Source organism: Ranitomeya imitator, chromosome 1, assembly GCF_032444005.1.
Source record: "Ranitomeya imitator isolate aRanImi1 chromosome 1, aRanImi1.pri, whole genome shotgun sequence".
Taxonomy (NCBI): domain Eukaryota; kingdom Metazoa; phylum Chordata; class Amphibia; order Anura; family Dendrobatidae; genus Ranitomeya; species Ranitomeya imitator.
Window position 1 is genome coordinate 243752497 of NC_091282.1, and position 19249 is coordinate 243771745.

The window sequence follows — 19249 nt, forward strand, 5'->3', positions numbered from 1 at the left end:
TCGGCCACCGATTGTGACAGAGAGGCTGCCCATCCCGGGATGGGGGGATCACTCTCGGGCGGAACAGCCGGGGGATCCTGGGCGGTGGGAACAATCGGGTTGCTGCAGGACTGACACAGCGGGGAGGACTGACCTGAGGGAAGTTTGCTGTTACAAGACGAACAAGCGAAGTACGTGACTAAGGCAGAAGAAGAAGTAGGAGGGCGAGAGCGGCCCCCTTTAGAGGTAGACATTTTGAGAGGTCCCTGAAGATGCCAGTGGGTTAGGGGACAGTTGGGGCAGAGGGGGGTGTCAGTCTGCAGTGCAGCTACTCACGGACCCGTCCTGGAGGATGTCCCACTTGCCGGAGGAGAACTCCTGCCCTGAGTGCTGGATTCTGTGCAGATTTTTGCCCACGGAGGATGCAGAGGCGAAGGTGTGGGGCGCGCTGCGTGAGCTCCTGCGGCTAAGAAGCGGTGAGCACACACAGACGCTGTTCCTGGGGGCGGAGCCAGACAGGGGGGCGCCGATGAGCAGGCACAGTATGTCGGGCGGGAAAAAAACCCGCCCGATGGAAAAGGAAGTAGGCGGAGCGCGGCACCGGAAGTAGGCCCCGGGAAAAGCCGGGGCCTAAATTAGAAGCCGGTGCCTGCTGAAAAGAACCCCCGGGGCGCAGACGCTGCCCGGCAGAGCGGCGCTGAAGCCGCCGCATGAAAGAGAGAGAGCGCTGCCGCCGGAAAAGAGTCGCCGGAGTAGGCCCCGGAAAAGCCGGGGCCTAAATTAGGAGCCGGTGACCGGAGAGAGGATCCCCGCGGCGCAGACGCTGCCCGGCAGAGCGGCGCGGCAACCGCCGCATTTAAGAGAGGGAGCGCTGCCGCCGGTGAAGAATCGCCGGAGTAGGCCCCCGCTGGCTGTGGAGGTGAGGACGCCCCGCATAGAACGCTGAGGGGGGAACGCTGAGGGCAGCTGGTACGTCGCAAGTAGGCCCCGGGAAGGACCGGGGCCTAAATTAGGAGCCAGCGACCGCTGAGGAAAATGCAGGCAGGAGTGTGCCGCAAGCAGGCCCCAGGAGGCCGGGGCCTGAAGGAAGACGGCGACCGCTGGAGGAACGCGATGGGCATGGAAAGGGTAGCCACCGCGCAGGGAACGGGGAAAGTGCTGTAAATGCAGCGATGACCCGCCTGGGAACCCTTAGAAATACTCACCTAGTAAAATCCCCCGTCGTCTGCTACTAACCTTGAGAAGGTATCAGACGTCCATAGGAGCTGCTGATGGACGTCCTCGTCTCCTCCGACCGACAGGCTCTGGTGGGCGAGTGGGTGGGGGACGGGCCAGGACCGGACTTCTGAGCACGCTTGTGCGCCAGGCTCTTGGTCCTGCTGAGGGATCTATGAGGATACGGGGTGGCAGTACACGCCGTACTCATAGTCCGCTTGTGGGACTACAGGTGTGACTGCTCACCCTGTATCCCATCTGGAAAAAACCTGAAAAGAAACGACGCACATTGAGGTAGATAAGGGTCTAAAGAAAGACCCGTGTCCACCTCCTACTGACACTAAGCTAAACTGAAGAGTATAATGCCAGTCGGTGGGGTGTACACTGCAGAGGAGGAGCTAACTTTTTTATTTGCATAGTGTCAGCCTCCTAGTGGCAGCAGCATACACCCATGGTTCCTGTGTCCCCCAATGAGAGGCGATAAAGAAAAGTTAAATATTCATTTTTATTTAAACATTCCAAAAATTCCTGTGAAACCCCTGAAGGGTTAATAAACTTCTTGAATGTTGTTTTGAGCACCATGAGCGGTGCAGTTTTTAAAATGGTGTCACACTTGGGTATTTTCTATCATATAGACCCCTCAAAATGACTTCAAATGAGATGTGGTCCCTAAAAAAAAAATGGTGTTGTAAAAATGAGAAATTGCTGGTCAACTTTTAACCCTTATAACTCCCTAACAAAAAAAAAATTTGGTTCCAAAATTGTGCTGATGTAAAGTAGACATGTGGGAAATGTTACTTATTAAGTATTTTGCGTGACATCTCTGTGATTTAAGGGCATAAAAATTTAAAGTTGGAAAATTGCGAAATTTTCTAAATTTTCACCAAATTTCCGTTTTTTTTCACAAATAAATGCAAGTTATATCGAATAAATTTTACCACTACCATGAAGTACAATATGTCACGAGAAAACAATGTCAGAATCACCGGGATCCGTTAAAGCGTTCCAGAGTTATAACCTCATAAAGGGACAGTGGTCAGAATTGTAAAAATTGGCCCGGTCATTAACGTGCAAACCACCCTCGGGGCTTAAGGGGTTAATGAGAAAAAAAAATGAACTTTTTTGAATTTACCAAATGGCTGCAATGAAACAAAGAGTGAAAAATTTAAAGGGGTCTGAATACTTTCCGTACCCACTGTAGAGACCTTCTCGTTTATTGCAAAAAGACTATGTTAAAGGAGAGGTAACTTGAGATCCTTATGCACTGGGGAAACAAGCCCTTTTTCATACTCTAAAACTAAATACTTCCTAACACTACAAGCCCTGCTCTCATATTCAACCTCACTGGGCTATTTACAAACTTAACACACAGTTCACAGAAAACTACTGGACAAAGGATGAGAAAGTCCTTACCAAAGAGTTATCCTTAAAGAGCAGGTTCTCTGGTTTCAGGTCTCTGTGTGCAATATTTAGCGAGTGACAATGCTGTAGGGCCAAAGCAATCTGTAAAAAGAAAATACAAGTCAGCGCGGCTGTCTGCGCCGTGTAGATGAAAACTGCTTTATTGCGAGATGAGCTGCAGAACGGCATAACAGTGCAGATCCAGCCAGCAACAAAGTAGTCAGACTCGTGAACCTCTCTGCTCTTACCACATCCTAGAGATTATTTCAGCGCCCTAGATATACTCAACCTTTCGCCTCCATAGTGATTGGAAACACCAGGGTAAGAGACAGCCGTGAGAAGGAATCTCATCGCTACAGTGGACAAGAAGCTTCGTAGAGAAGCGGAAACTGAATCATATGAAAGCGCATGTTCTATAATCTCGTACATCTGCACTCAGAAGTGGGATAGCCTGAACTTTTCATTCAGTGGAATTACAAATCTCCGATATTAACCTCTACAAATTTATCAATCCGCAAATCGGCAACCAGGGATCAAGAGGACGGTTTATTACGTTGATCGTATGATTTGAACCATGATAGACGTGCAGTCCACTGCAGTCTTTGGAAGCAGAGTACAAGCTTATGATAACTCCAGAAAAACAAAAAAGATAAAAAGGAATTTCGAAGTGTGGCTGAAATAAAAAAACAGTTGCGCCAGTGGCAGCGTGCATCACGTAATCTGATTATAACAAAGCAGGCAATAAGGTCAAGGGAGAACCTATGTCGCTTTAATATGCCTTTAGCACGCAAGTTGTTCATTGCACGACTGCTGGTGGAAGCTTCTGGAACTTGCCTGCTTTGTTACTTGGCTGGCTTGCTTCTCAGTGAAGTGCCGGTGCTGGCTGATTCTGTGAAACAGCTCGCCCCCCTCCATCATCTCCATAACAATTAGGAGCCGTGCCCTGTTCAAAAGTGTTAATTTAAAGAGCGGGTCAAATATCAGTGAGTATGCAATTAATGCTGATGCTGGTCAACGGAAGGCGCAACCTTGCCTTTCTCCCCTTCCTTCGTTGTCCCATAAGATTTTGGTTTGGTGTGGGTGAAGGTCGCGCCCCAGATTGACAGCACTGGCACTTCTCTTCCAGCAGTGATAAACTCTACCTTCCTGCCATCACCCCTGTCATTCTGTGCAGTCCTATATGTGGTTGGATCACAGGAACACTAACGCTACCAGTTACATAGTAGGAGCAGCTTTTTGTATTTCTTTTTTAACCCAAATTCCAATATTTCCTCCATTAATACGTCTTTAGTCTAAACGTGTAACACTTGCAACTACCGTCTGATTGCAGAATCAGGGAGGACATTCTATATTGTAGATATGGAACATGTCTGACCTGTCACTGGGCTGTCTTAGTAATGGTTTCCCTCACCCATGATTAATATACAAGTAGAGAAGGTTTCCACACTTTCTCACTTGCATTCTGCTCAGTGCATTTCCTAAATATTCATGCCTTTGTATCTAGCTGTCATTGCTGGATAATTTGAGATGGTTTACGAGAAATAAATAGCCTGCACATGTCAAGGCCCTTGGAGTAATGATGGAACACATTATGGAATAGCACTGCAATTTTAACCCCGACACTTGAAGGTTCATCAGAAGCGGGCCACATAGCCAGCTGCTTTCAGACACTCTAAAAACAGGGGGCACTAAATATAGCCAGCATCTAGTGACTAGCAAAGTGCTAACCTGGGCATTTGGCGGAGATTAATACTCACAACAATAGATCACTTCCTAATATAAAGTGCCTAGTGTAATGGGTCGGAGAGCTGCAACGTTCTCCGGCACCATGAGCTGACTGATGAAGGACTATGGAAAAGTTCAGTGCAGTGAAAGCATAATTTTACTGTAACTTTTGGCCATTTTACTATGCCCTTGAGGAAAGAATAGCAGTTGTAAGAGGACCTAGAAAAAGCAGCACATAAGGTATTAAGAATCAACACAAAACACAATAAACCCTTCCGAACTAGGTCATCCTAGAATTGGAGGTCTTACATTTGTTACAGGGCAAACTATTGGAGGTCACATTTCTGCAAAAGAGTAAAGTACATGTAATCAAGAGCAGAATACAAAGACGTTACGGAGGCCATCAGGATCTACTCAACCACACAGAACTGCCTGCTCTTACCTGGGGCTCGATTCGTGGGGGAACTGCACACTGTTTGCATAAACGTCAATTATTTGTACAATGTTTGGATGCGATGCGCACAACATGTGGAGTCGTACCTTAAAAAGAAGAGGATCGCCATTAGTAAATGTGGAAACGGATCATTGTAGTTCCAAAGACAAAAGAATGAATAGCTTACTCTCACCAGCATGGCCACCGACATTGACAAAGCATATCCATGCTACCATGCATTCACAACGTGCTCGCAGGGCATGTTTGGCATGTTTCAGGATGGCTTGTACGTACAGTGGAGATTAAAATACTACATTGCCCTGTTAAAATGATTTTTGTAGCGTAAAAAAAAAAACATACCAAAAAGAATCATTTCAAAACGTTTCCACCTTTAATGTCACCCACAATCTGTCCAAATCCATTGAGAAACAAACTGACTTTTTTCGGGGGGGGATTGTGGTTGTACAAGTGTGGACAAAATATTGTGTTCAAAATTAGTGAATCACAATTCACCTCACATTACATAGTAGTTCTGTACAAAGCTGCCATCATTTAAAGCCCGGTTGTTCTAGTGGGATTCTCCTGACATTTTCTCTGTTGCATTTTTCAGCAAAACAGCTTACAACAATGGAAAGGGATTTCACTGTTGAAAGGTATCAGTCAGGTGAAAGGTACAAAATACATTTCCCTGGCATTACATTTACCATGGAAGACTGAATTTGGCACAAAAGTGACATTACCTAGAACTGGTCCTCTCTGAAAAAATAAAAAAACAAAATAAGAAAATGAGTCCAGTAGGGAGCCAAGAGGCCTTCGGCAACAGTAAAGGAGCTGCAGGAAGTTCTGACAAGTACTGGTTGTGAATTGCATGTGACAACAAGCTCTGGAATTCTTCACAAGTCTGGCCTATGGGGTAAAATGGCAAGACAGAAGCCTTTTCTTACAAAGAAAAACGTTCAAGCCCGGCTAGGTTTTGCCAATAGCATGTGAAGAAATGTGTTAAGGTCTGACGGATGAACTTTTTGCCAAATTCTTCTCACAACAATTTATGCTAGAATTCGGGCATAATAACTTTGATGAATTGGGTCCTGAATGCAGTAAGAAATTTAAAGGGTACTTCCACAAAGTATTCGTTTAAGGGTGTGTGTATTTGTGCAACCACTTTCTCCACCGTTTGTTTTTCAATTGAATTGTACAGATTATGGGTGGCAGAAAAAGTTGTGACTGTTCTTCTTGGTACAATTTTTTTACATGACAAAAACCTGGCATTTCAACAGGGGTGTGATTTTTTTTTTAATATATCCACTGTACATCATATGCATCCATAGGCCTACATTCACCTGTTTGAAGCCAAAGGGGGGTTCATTTTCTAACATGGGAGCTCAGGGGCATACAGTTTGTTGGAGGAATCCAACAGAAGTTACAAAATCCAATATCACATTAACTTGTACATTAGTCCAATAGTGATTATAAATGGCACTGCTATAATCCATGGATTAAAAGCATTGGATATATTTAGGATCTGCAGGAAACAAACAAAATTGAAAATTGGTGTCTATGAACAGCTTTACTACCGCCCCTCTGTGGCGTCCTCGGGCTACTCTGCTTGATGTCTAGTGGATTTTAAACCCAGATCTAATGATTTGTACAATGTAAATGTTATAGGTCAATAAAGAAAGATAAAAGCCACTTGTAATGCGTTTACATGTGTTTAGATCCTTTCAAATGCTTTGATTTAACTCAATTGATGACACTATACTGCCAACAGGCTACTTGTTTGCTGATCGGAGATCATTTACACAGCAGACCACAAGGGCACAGAATGAACAGTAATATATGGCTCTGAAGATAGGCTGCCATTGTTCTCGGCTCCACGTCTTGCTTACACAGGATGAGGCGCTTCCTTTCAACAAAGCGGAAATATGGTAATTTCACCAAACGAACGTTTAGCTCATTTGCAATCAAACAGTAAAGATATTTTGACAATAAGAAAAAGGAAAACAGCAGCATAGAAGAATATCAGTATGGGATATGTGGGCCATTTACAAAAAAACACCTTCTCTGCCATATCTTAAAACTAATACTTCATCAGATGTGTATGTGTACAGTCAATCACATCTTACAATGAATGCTAAGCTGCCAACTTCTTTGTTATACTACAAAAAAACAAAATAATCATTTTTTTATTATTATTATCCACAACAACCACCCCTATCCTGCAGTCATAGCACAATAGATTAGGTCAGTTTAAGACCACGTTAATCTTAGGGTGCATCTACACTAAATATGTGTGCAGTTAAACGACAGCCGGTCTGTTACATACAAGCCTATTGGCGGTCATTACATAGCCTGCTTAGACAAGTTGTCCACACTATTAGGCTGCCATCACACTAGCAGAATTTGGTCAGTATTTTACATCGGTATTTGTAAGCCAAAACCAGGAGTGGATGATAAATGCAGAAGTGGTGCATATGTTTCTATTATACTTTTCATCTATTTGTTCCACTCCTGGTTTTGGCTACAAATACTGATGTAAAATACTGACCAAATACTGATAGTGTGACAGCAGCCTTATTCATACAGAACAAATTGTAATATGATTATTCTGTGCAAATAAAATAACATTGTTGTCGGCAGCATGTGACCTGTTTACACACAGAACAACGTGCTGCCGAGAGCGTAAAAATAATGTTACCTGACAAACTACAATTTTTCTAATTCGTTGAGTAATAGGCAGCCTGTTTAAACAGGACGATCATCATAAAACGAGAGATAAATGGCCTGTGTAAATGCGCCTTAAAGCAGGGGGGGATAACTCACGTCTTGGTCCCAGTTAATGACTCTGGAAGAAGATTCTGAGTGAATACCTGAAAAATAAGTTTCAGACGTGCCCTTTATGGAGCAATTTATTTTAATAAGACATATGAAACTTTAGACAGACATTCTTTCTTTGGGATCACCTACTACCTTATAGTGTCCAAAAACACAGACACTGATGGAAAGGACTTAATTTGACGCATTAAAGTAAATGGCTCTGTGAGGGTGGGGTACTTTTTTTTTCCAGGTATTCTTACAGAAGCCCTTATTAGTAGAGACGGAATGAATCAATTTGGAGGACCCGGTCCAGTGGCCACATCAATAGTTTGTAGCCGAACAGGCACCTCCTACCTGGCAGCATCCACAGTTCCTCTTTTGATTTGCTGGCCTGGCATGATGCCACATGTGCATCACACTACAACTATGATGATGATGATGCACCAGGCCAACTAGTCATAAGAGAAGTCAGGTAAGAGGCTACCAGTTGCAATGTCAATGTGGCATAAAAAAAAAAAAAAAAAAAAAAAGAGATGATGCACATATTTCAAGACACAAAGCACAAAATCATGCAAGCATGCTGGAAAATTAGGGAACTCCGGACAACTAGAATAAATAGTATTAAATACCAACCCAAAGCTTCTTTATATATATAAAAATAAGGTTATGAGAGACAATTACAAAGTATGATCTGTTGGGTATTTTCCCTGCATAATTTTTTGCTATGATTTGACAAAATGTCAAATTGCAGCAGTAACAGATACTGTAAGTGGATGAAACTATTGGACCCTTAGGTTCAGAAAAGTATCTAAATTACAGTAGTTTTTAACTGCTATGAAAATTATCAGAACAAAATGCTGTGAAAAGGCTGCATTAAAAATACAAACATGTTACAATTGATTAACAACAGACAAAAAGCGCATTCCCATGTAATCATAGCGGTTACAGCAGCAATTAGTGCAGCGGTATATATTGTATGCAGAATTCTGCTGGCTGCAGAGACATACCCTTACAGTCTTCTATAAAGCAATCACATGTTGCCCACTAATGAGAATAAGGGGGTTGTAATGCGGATACAGGGCTACATCTCCCACATCGTATTGTCCTAGGATCAGAGGGGTCCTAGAGATCGGACCCCAATCATAAACTTATCGGTGGATATGCCATCACTTTATATGAGGGGAAAGCCCTGGCTGGGCGCTTATACCGCAATGGAGAAGTGTGGGATTTTTTCTGCAATTCTGGTAGCGTCTCTCCAAGAGAACACAGGAGCACTAGGCCAGGCTGATCGTTTTTATGTATGGGGGAGGTCAGAGAGAAAGCAATCTATTATAAAGTGGTTGGGGCCCTTCCTGTAATTAAGCATGTGGGGTTCACTGGAGACTTTCAGCCACAATAAGGCCACATGCACATGTTGGGTATTTGGCGAGTTTACTACCTCAGTATTTTTAAGCCAAAACCAGAAGTGCAGCAATGATCAAAATCCTCAATTCTGAGACAAAAATAAAATATTTAGTGAAGACCCTTTCCCATTAATGAGATAGGAGATGGCAATTGGTGCTGATAAGATTCTATGTATACAGAAAGTGGGAGGAGGAAGGAGAAGCTCCGCCTCTAGCCCCTCCCACTAAATAGAATCTTCTCAGTAGCAGCTGCCATCGCCTATCCCAGTAATGGGAAAAGGTCTTCACTAAATACAGACTTAACCAGAATTGGGGATTTTGATAACGACTGATCAATTCTGGCAGAGAAAAAGAAATTTACATATTACAAAGTTGCATATTTTCATGTGTTTTATTGATTTCTGAAATAAAACCGACGGTTAAGCTTTAAATGTTCAAGGGCCAATCCAGAAAAGGACACGTTGAGATGAGTATATATACTAGATCTGGAACTTATTTAACATGACAATGTTTTTACCCTTCAGTTGCTGAGTTACCCATCACACCATAGGTCATATTTTATTGATAGTTTTCTTCTTTTGGCATTTTGCATGTTTTACTGATTTCACCACTATTCTTTTATCATTATCACCCCTCTGTCCTCCTCATGGATTGCTATGTTATCTGTTAGTTGTATGCATGTCCATCCTATGGAGCTCTACATAACTCTGTATCCTCAGACTTTGTATTTTGCACAACAACTTTGTTTTTTTGTTATTTATCCAGATATATTTGTTCCATGTCAGTTTTGCCTGATATATATTTAAAGCATTGTGCCTTTTACTAGTGTTTTCAATAAAGGATATGGTTATATCTGTATTTCTTGGCATCTATCCCTTATTTGGCTCTGTAAAATTCTTAAAATAGGTAAAATTACAAAAGTACTTGTAAAACAAGCTACTTTGCAATTTACTTCCTTATGATTATGAGGTTACCAAACTTGCACACATTTTTTTTCTTTAGTGAATGGTAAAACTTATGTTTGTAAAAAAAAAAAGTTCAGTTTTTAGTTTAGGGAATAGGGGAATTTAAGATTTATTTTTTGCTTTTTTACTTTATTTTTTTAGTCTCCGTACCCCCTAAGGGAGCTGTGATCATCTGATCGCTTATATGGGTTAACCAAGATGGCCCCCAGCTGCCATTGTAACCCATCAGTGCTCTGTGATTGCATTGTACGGGGTGATGGGAACCAGTAAGCCCACTTGCGCCTATGATGAAATCATTTAAATGATGCTGTCACTGAGCAACAGCAGAATCTACATGGTTAATAGCAGCAATTGGAGCTCAGCTCTGCTCGCTGCTGTTAGACACAGATGACAGTGATGTAACATAGCCGGCATCTACAGAGCTCCGCTCCCTCCACACATTCGGACCCCAGCACAGAATGTAATTACACCCACATGCATAAAAGTTAAAAAGGTTGATAAAAAACAAAAGCTCACACCCACAATACAACCCGACTGTGGATCAATAGAATTACGTAAGGTTATGATCAATAATCACTTTCAGTGCAGTACTGGGCAAAGTCTGACTGTAATAACTCACCTCATTTCTGGCTTTTGGGCGATCAATGAGAATTTTCAGTGCAAAGCGTTCTTGTGTTGATTTTTTCACACATACTCTGCAAAAGAAATTAATTTTTTTTTTAATAAAACTAGAGTTTGCGTTCATCAAAAACCAAACAAACAAAGAAACAAAAAACACTGAGCAGTAACAACGTACAGTCTTCAGTTCTGGGATTTTTATTGTTTCAATATATGTTGTCTATAATGCACAATATAATCTGCCCATAGACTCTAGATGTCCAGGCGGTACACATTTTACTTTGCACCGATGCTTAAGGCCCAATTATCGGGCAAAGGAGGCAAAAAATATTTGAATATCAGAACAAAAAAAAAATTATTTTAGAGCCATTAAAAGATCAAGAAAAAAAATCTGACAATGTGCCTGGTCAGTAAGGCAGAGGTCCTAAACTGGTTAATAGCATACAGGGTAACGCAAGGAAGATGGAGAGAACGAGCAGTAGCACAATGGCTGGAGCAGCGTGCTCTGACGTCATGGCGGCTATGCATCAGGAAGGTTATTGTTGTCCGGGCAGAATCCACATTAGTACCAGATGGCAGGACAGGACCCAAAAAGGAAGCGATTCTCTCCCCTGGTATAAATAGATGAAGGCCACCTTACAGTATGAGCGCTTGTGTAACCGAACACCAAGACATATGCAATATAATGTAGGGTACAGATGTTCAGCAAAACACACAGTGACGGCTGCTTAGCACTGCTATACAATATCACAGCCTTTATGTCAAAAATGCTCCAGAAACCCAATGACTGAGCCGCTGTTTAGGGAACCAAATAAGTGACGGACATACTGTATACCGAGAAGTTTCCATAAATGAGGCTGCCCAAAATACAGCGGTGGCTGGTTACATAGCAGCTGCGTCACCAAGACACTGGCCATCAGTGCTTTGCCTTCTATCGATGCAAAATTGGAGTGAGTTGGTCTTATTGGGTCCTAAAGTCTACATTTGTTAATTTTTTTTTTTTTTAAAGAAAAAGGGCATATCAATACTGTTACATTCTTAGTCAGTGTAAGCGTAGACAATCGCCCCCAATACATCAAAGCATGTACGGCAGAAAACTAGTTTAAAGTTCATTGAAAAATTGCAATATTTTGCGCAATGTTATGACTTTGGACATGGACAGCAAAGGTCCGTATAATATGCTCCTCTAGAGACATTCGCCTGAGTTTATACTACTTGGCACAAAGAAGGCCACATTGGCTTGTTTTGTGCCAGAAACGTGTGCCGCAATTTTGGTACGTGTCACATGTTATTCTCCTAAGCTATGGCCCTTTTCAGAATGGAGCAGCAATGTCTAAAATACACATTAAAAACATGGTGCAAGTCACGAAAGACACATTTAGGCTATGTGCACACATTCCGGATTTCTTGCAGAAATTTCCTGAGAAAAAAACGGAAATTTTCTGCAAGAAATCTGCATGTGTTTTTTGCGCGTTTTTACCGCGTCTTTAGTGCGTTTTTTTTTTTGCAGATTTTTCCGGACATTTCCCAATGCATTATATAGTGGGAAATGTGCAAAAAATCCGCAAAATTAATGAACATGCTGCGTTTTTTTACCGCGATGCGTTTTTTTTGCAGAAAAAATAACATGTGCACAAAAATTGCGAAATGCATTCTAAATGATGGGATGCATAACGTATACTTTTTTTTTGTGTTTTTATTGTGAAGAGATGCGGAAAAAAAAAAACGCAAAAAAATCAGCAACGTTTGCACACAGCCTTAGCGTAAGAAACCTTCCCCAATGTTGTACCTTACGGGACCACTGATTCCTGCCCCGAGCTTCTGGGTCCAGTTGATATTAAATTCTTCAAGAATGGACGTCTCCTGTACGGACACAAATAACAATACAGAAGGTTAAGAAATGCATACGAATACTTCTAAGACCTGGACACTACTAGATATAAAATTCACCATCACAGCCATGACATGGAAAAAGGAAAGACACCATAGTCCTCCAATAGACAGTATAATGGTATTGAACTGCAGTCTAATTCTTAGCAGAACGTGTTCCCAAATTAAAGGAGTATTACTATTATTTACTGTTGTGATGTATTCTACCAAAACACCAGGGCTGTGGAGTCGGAGTCGTGAAGTCGGAGCCCATTTTGGTGGAGTCAGAGTCGGTGTCATGGAAATTGAGGTGTCAAGTCGGAGGTTTGGCTGACCGACTCCACAGCCCCGGGAAACACCATGATGGGTGAGGAGCTGACCATTGGGACCCCTGCTAATCCTGAGAATGAAGGAACAGAGACCACATTGCCACACTGCCAGCACATCTGCTGTACAGGCAATACAGTACAACTGGGACGAGGCTTCAGCTCCCTGCACAGCCATCGACACTGCTGTGTGTGGACAAACGGTGAAGCAATTGTTGAAAATGACAAAAAAAGAAAGAAAAAAAACAAAACAAAACAGAAGTTTTGTTGTTTTTTTTTCCTTTTTTTTGTCATTTTCAACTGAGAAATCAGCATAAAAGACTAAGCCTCTATCCTGTGTCACTCCGGAAACAGTCATCAGTCAAGCAGGAGGCGCTGGGGGGAATAGAGCTGGAGTGGCAAAGGCTTCAGATCTACCATAGATCTTCAGCCTCATTTGCATGAAACTATTTTTTTTCATACATTTCTAAGAGTAATAGCAGAACAGTACAATGCAGAATTACAGGAATGAAAAAAATTACACCTTCGCATTTGTCAGCATATAATAATAATAATAATAAAAAAAAAATCTAAACATTTGGTCTGTAGGAAGTTTAGAATTAGTTGTTCATCCTCCCCTGAACACAAACACTTGGCAAATTACACCAAATCATCATTTCATAAAAACTACACCCTTGTGGTTGTATTGAAATAATTAATGAGAAAATCTAATAAAAGACGCTGCAGAATAGTTTCCTTATGGGGAACACCAGCGTTTTGCAGGTCCCAACGATTCTCTAGGGGAGGCCACATTGGAGACATTTGCTTCCATCCGGATTTGTCTGCAGCATTGCGGCAGGATGGATGCGCTTTATGGCAGCTGCAAGCAATGGGTCGTAATTAGTTCTTCTCCCCATCTGTTTATTCCGTCACTGCCTCCATCTTTTACTATATGTTCTTTTTGCGTTTGCCCAACCTCACTGGGCTGCTATTCAGCGGCCTTTGGGGCATATGTTACGGTATTTCCTCACCGGCTTCTACCTCATCAAAAGCCAAGCATCCAGTCTGTGCTGCTACAGTCCGCCAGATGTTCAGCCTGCTCTGCCCTCCCCTCCAGCCATAACCTGCTGGGTATGTACAGTTACAACACTGCCAACCAACACTGCCTGCCAACCAGTTGTGTACATTTTACACAATCAGCAACTCACTTTGGCCTGTTCGATGTTATTCACCTGTCCGAGATGCAATGCCAGGCTCTGATTCACCTTTCCCCGGTGGCCAATCCCCTCCGTGCTAGCGCATGTTGATTGCTATGGCAGCCCGGCGCACACACCTGATGTTATCATCCAAGACATTTTAAAATGGTTCATGCAACTACACACCGCCTGAGTATTCAGGTAGAAAACTGCTACTCTGTGCTATTCCTGAGGGATATTCGCACATCCAGCTTTGCTACAATGCATCAGATGGTCTTCTCAGCTCAGCATTTCTTCAGTGCTATGGGCACATTCAGCTCTGCTACTACTAAGTACCCGATTATCTCCAATCAGGGTGTGATCCCCACACTCAACACTGCTGCATCCAGTTGCTTGCCTGCCTACTCATCTCTACTAATCCTAGGTGCAGTCAGCACACTTGACATCCTACCTATCTAACTCTATTAATCCTTGCTATTCCACATGCCATCCACATGGTCCCATTCGGCTGCATCAAAACCTCTGATCCGTGCTGCTCACTTTAACCCAAGACTTAGCAGATCCACCTCATCAATTAGCCCATAACACCAAGAGCTCCTGATACAGTAAAGACAACCCACACCGCTAGCCAGATTTGTACATTTTATGCAATCACAGACTCAAACAAACAGACGGATATTCACGTGATCACACTGGCCCCCAGGACAGGCCATCTCCCCGCGTGCCCCACGCTGGCCCCGGGACAGGCCATCTCCCCACGCTGGCCCCGGGACAGGCCATCTCCCCACGCTGGCCCCGGGACAGGCCATCTCCCCACGCTGGCCCCGGGACAGGCCATCTCCCCACGCTGGCCCCGGGACAGGCCATCTCCCCACGCTGGCCCCGGGACAGGCCATCTCCCCACGCGCGCCCCACACTGGCCCCCGGACAGGCCATCTCCCCACGCGCGCCCCACACTGGCCCCCAGACAGGCCATCTCCCCTCCACCAGGCTGGCCCCCGGACAGGCCATCTCCCCTCCACCAGGCTGGCCCCCGGACAGGCCATCTCCCCTCCACCAGGCTGGCCCCCGGACAGGCCATCTCCCCTCCACCAGGCTGGCCCCAGGACAGGCCATCTCCCCTCCACCACGCAGGCTCTTCTGCACCCATCTTGGCATTTATCATTCATTCCCAGGTGGTCAGTCATCTCCTCACATAAGATCCTTCCTACATATCAGACACTTCCCTCCGGTGACATCACACATTGCTCAGCGTGACTCAATCCGGACATCAGCTCATGGCCGCCCACACCGCTCGTCAGGTGCACGCAGTATGTGCCGCACCGGAGCTGTGTGGTACCAGTCACCCGCCCAGCGTCCTACCTTTATTGTTCTGTCCATGGCGTTCAAGTGAGGCTTCCCTCAGCAACAGCTGTGAATGGCGAAATCACAGAGGGTCAGAGCTGGTGACGAATCATGAAGCCACCGGTCTGAGCCTCCATACAATGTCACCAAGGGGAGGGCAAAAGACTGGAAGCGGAGGGACCGGAGCTGTACCAGGGCTGTGAAGAGGCCTCCCCCAATAAACAACAAGACCTCCCTCCCGGGGTGACCTCGGTAATGCCGGCTCCGTGTACTGCCCACAGAGACACCGCTCCACCCAGATTGCACAATTATATGTAACCGGAAAAGACCAAGAAAATGAATACACCCAAAGAAGGAGGTAATGCTGTATGTAAGGTGACCAGGTGCTGGGAAAATAAACAGGCATATGTCAGGACACCACAGTACGCGCCACAGCCAGCAAGGCCCCACAGCGCAGAGTGGAGGATAATCTCCGGACAGGGGGCCTTCTCATCCGGCGGCGCCTAGTGATGAGCGACAATGTGCAGGAGGAAGGAAGGCAGCAATGCCGGCTCTGAGAGACTACAATGGAGGTGTTGGAAGGAGGTCCTCTCTCTGGAGCCGGCATTCTGTTCCCTACAGAGCCGGCTATAATGGAGTGATTAGGGGGAGCCTATAATGGAGTGATTAGGGGGAGCCTATATTTATTATTATTATTATTATTTATTTATCTAGCACCATTGATTCCATGGTTCTGTACATGAGAAGGGGTTACATCAAATTACAAATATCACTGACAGTAAACAAACTAACAATGACAGACTGATACAGAGGGGCGAGGACCCTGCCCTTGCGGGCTTACATTCTACAGGATTATGGGGAAGGAGACAGTAGGTTGGGGGTTGCGTTATAAACTAAAAGAGCCACCTTGTGCAGCAGCAATGCTGCATTCTAACTAGGTGGCTCTTTTAGTTTTTGGTTCATGTATTCCGAAAATAAAGCGTTATGGAGTGATTAGGGGAAGCCGGATATAATGGAGTGATTAGGAAGAGGCGGCTATAGTGGAGGAGTGAATAGAATAAGCCGGCTATAATGGAGTGATTAGGAGAAGTCGGCTATAATGGAGTGATTAGGAGAAGTCGGCCATAATGGAGTGATTAGGGGAAGCCGGCTATAATGGAGTGATTAGGAGAAGTCGGCTATAATGGAGTGATTAGGGGAAGCCGGCTATAATGGAGTGATTAGGAGGAGCTGGCAATAATGGAGTGATTAGGGGAAGCCGGCAATAATAGAGTGATTAGGAGGAGCTGGCTATAATAGAGTGACTAGGAGGAGCCGGCTATAATGGAGTGATCAGGCACAGCCCACTATGATGGAGTGATTAGGAGAAGCCAGCTATAATGGAGTGATTAGGAGGAGCCGGCTATAATGGAGTGATTAGGAGACGTCAGCTATAATGGAGTGATCAGGAAGAGCCTGCTATAATGGATTGATTAGGAGAAGCCGGCTATAATGGATTGATTAGGAGAAGCCGGCTATAATGGAGTGATTAGGAGGAGCCAGCTATAATGGAGTGATTAGGAGTAGCCGGCTATAATGGAGTGATCAGGAAGAGCCGGCTATGATGGAGTTATTAGGAGAAGCCGACTATGATGGAGTGATTAGGAGAAGCTGGCTATAATGGAGTGATTTGGAGGAGCCAGCTGTAATGCAGTGATTAGGAGGAGCCGGCTATAATGGAGTAATTAGGAGGAGCCGGCTATAATGGAGGTGTGAATAGAAGAAGCTGGCTATAATGGAGTGATTAGTAGGAGCTGGCTATAATGGAGTGATTAGGGGAAGCTGGCTATAATGGAGTGATTAGGAGGAGCCGGCTATAATGGAGTGATTAGGAGGAACCGGCTATAATGGAGTGATCAGGAAGAGCCCCCTATAATGGATTGATTAGAAGAAGCCGGCTATAATGGATTGATTAGGAGAAGCCGGCTATAATGGAGTGACTAGGGGAAGCCGGCTATAATGGAGTGATTAGGAGTAGCTGGCTATAATGGAGTGATTAGGAGGAGCCGGCTATTATGGAATGATCAGGGAGACTCGGCTATGATGGAGTTATTAGGAGAAGCCTGCTATGATGGAGTGATAAGGAGAAGCCGGCTATAATGGAGTGATTAGGAGGAGCCGGCTATAATGGAGTGATTAGGAGGAGCCGGCTATAATGGAGTGATTAGCAGAAGTCGGCTACAATCGAGTGATTAGGAGAAGCCGGCTATAATGGAGTGATTAGGAGGAGCCGGCTATAATGGAGTGATTAGGAGGAGCCGGCTATAATGGAGTGATTAGGAGAAGCTGACTATAATGGAGTGATTAGGAGAAGCCGACTATAATGGAGTGATTAGGAGAAGCTGGCTATAATGGAGTGATTAGGAGGAGCCGGCTATTGTGGAGTGATTAGGAGAAGCCGGCTATAATGGAGTGATTAGGAGAAGCTGGCTATAATGGAGTGATTAGGAGGAGCCGGCTATAGTGGAGTGATTAGGAGAAGCCGGCTATAATGGAGTGATTAGGAGAAGCTGGCTATAATGGAGTGATTGGGGAATCCGGCTATGGTGGAGTGATTAGCAGAAGTCGGCTACAATGGAGTGATTAGGAGAAGCCGGCTATAATGGAGTGATTAGGAGGAGCCGGCTATAATGGAGTGATTAGGAGAAGCCGACTATAATGGAGTGATTAGGAGAAGCTGGCTATAGTGGAGTGATTAGGAGAAGCCGGCTATAATGGAGTGATTAGGAGAAGTCGGCTATAATGGATTGATTAGGAGAAGTCGGCTATAATGGAGTGATTAGGGGAAGCCGGCTATAATGGAGTGATTAGGAGAAGCCGACTATAATGGAGTGATTAGGAGAAGCTGGCTATAATGGAGTGATTAGGAGGAGCCGGCTATAGTGGAGTGATTAGGAGAAGCCGGCTATAATGAAGTGATTAGGAGAAGCCGACTATAATGGAGTGATTAGGAGGAGCCGGCTATAGTGGAGTGATTAGGAGAAGCCGGCTATAATGGAGTGATTAGGAGAAGCTGGCTATAATGGAGTGATTGGGGAATCCGGCTATGGTGGAGTGATTAGCAGAAGTCGGCTACAATGGAGTGATTAGGAGAAGCCGGCTATAATGGAGTGATTAGGAGGAGCCGGCTATAATGGAGTGATTAGGAGGAGCCGGCTATAATGGAGTGATTAGGAGAAGCTGGCTATAGTGGAGTGATTAGGAGAAGCCGGCTATAATGGAGTGATTAGGAGAAGCCGACTATAATGGAGTGATTAGGAGAAGCTGGCTATAATGGAGTGATTAGGAGGAGCCGGCTATAGTGGAGTGATTAGGAGAAGCCGGCTATAATGGAGTGATTTGGAGAAGCTGGCTATAATGGAGTGATTAGGAGGAGTCGGCTATAGTGGAGTGATTAGGAGAATCCGGCTATAATGGAGTGATTAGGAGAAGCTGGCTATAATGGAGTGATTGGGGAATCCGGCTATGGTGGAGTGATTAGCAGAAGTCGGCTACAATGGAGTGATTAGGAGAAGCCGGCTATAATGGAGTGATTAGGAGGAGCCGGCTATAATGGATTGATTAGGAGAAGCCGGCTATAATGGAGTGACTAGGGGAAGCCGGCTATAATGGAGTGATTAGGAGTAGCTGGCTATAATGGAGTGATTAGGAGGAGCCTGCTATTATGGAGTGATCAGGAAGACTCGGCTATGATGGAGTTATTAGGAGAAGCCGGCTATGATGGAGTGATTAGGAGAAGCCGGCTATAATGGAGTGATTAGGAGGAGCCGGCTATAATGGAGTGATTAGGAGGAGCCGGCTATAATGGAGTGATTAGCAGAAGTCGGCTACAATCGAGTGATTCGGAGAAGCCGGCTATAATGGAGTGATTAGGAGGAGCCGGCTATAATGGAGTGATTAGGAGGAGCCGGCTATAATGGAGTGATTAGGAGAAGCCGACTAT

The 19249-nt window shown here is 44.5% G+C and overlaps 1 protein-coding gene across 1 annotated transcript in view; it reads right to left on the reverse strand.

The window, feature by feature from the left end:
* The window catches only part of MAPKAPK5 (MAPK activated protein kinase 5), an 87962-nt gene extending 72494 nt beyond the window's left edge, over positions 1-15468 (reverse strand). The window contains exons 1-6 of the mRNA XM_069754854.1: positions 15286-15468; positions 12343-12416; positions 10555-10630; positions 4763-4860; positions 3430-3538; positions 2608-2697 (exon numbers count right to left, since the gene is read on the reverse strand). Of these exons, the coding sequence (XP_069610955.1) occupies positions 2608-2697; positions 3430-3538; positions 4763-4860; positions 10555-10630; positions 12343-12416; positions 15286-15303 (465 nt within the window). The 5' untranslated portion in view covers positions 15304-15468. The remainder of the gene's footprint in view (positions 1-2607; positions 2698-3429; positions 3539-4762; positions 4861-10554; positions 10631-12342; positions 12417-15285) is intronic.
* Positions 15469-19249: the final 3781 nt, after the last annotated feature.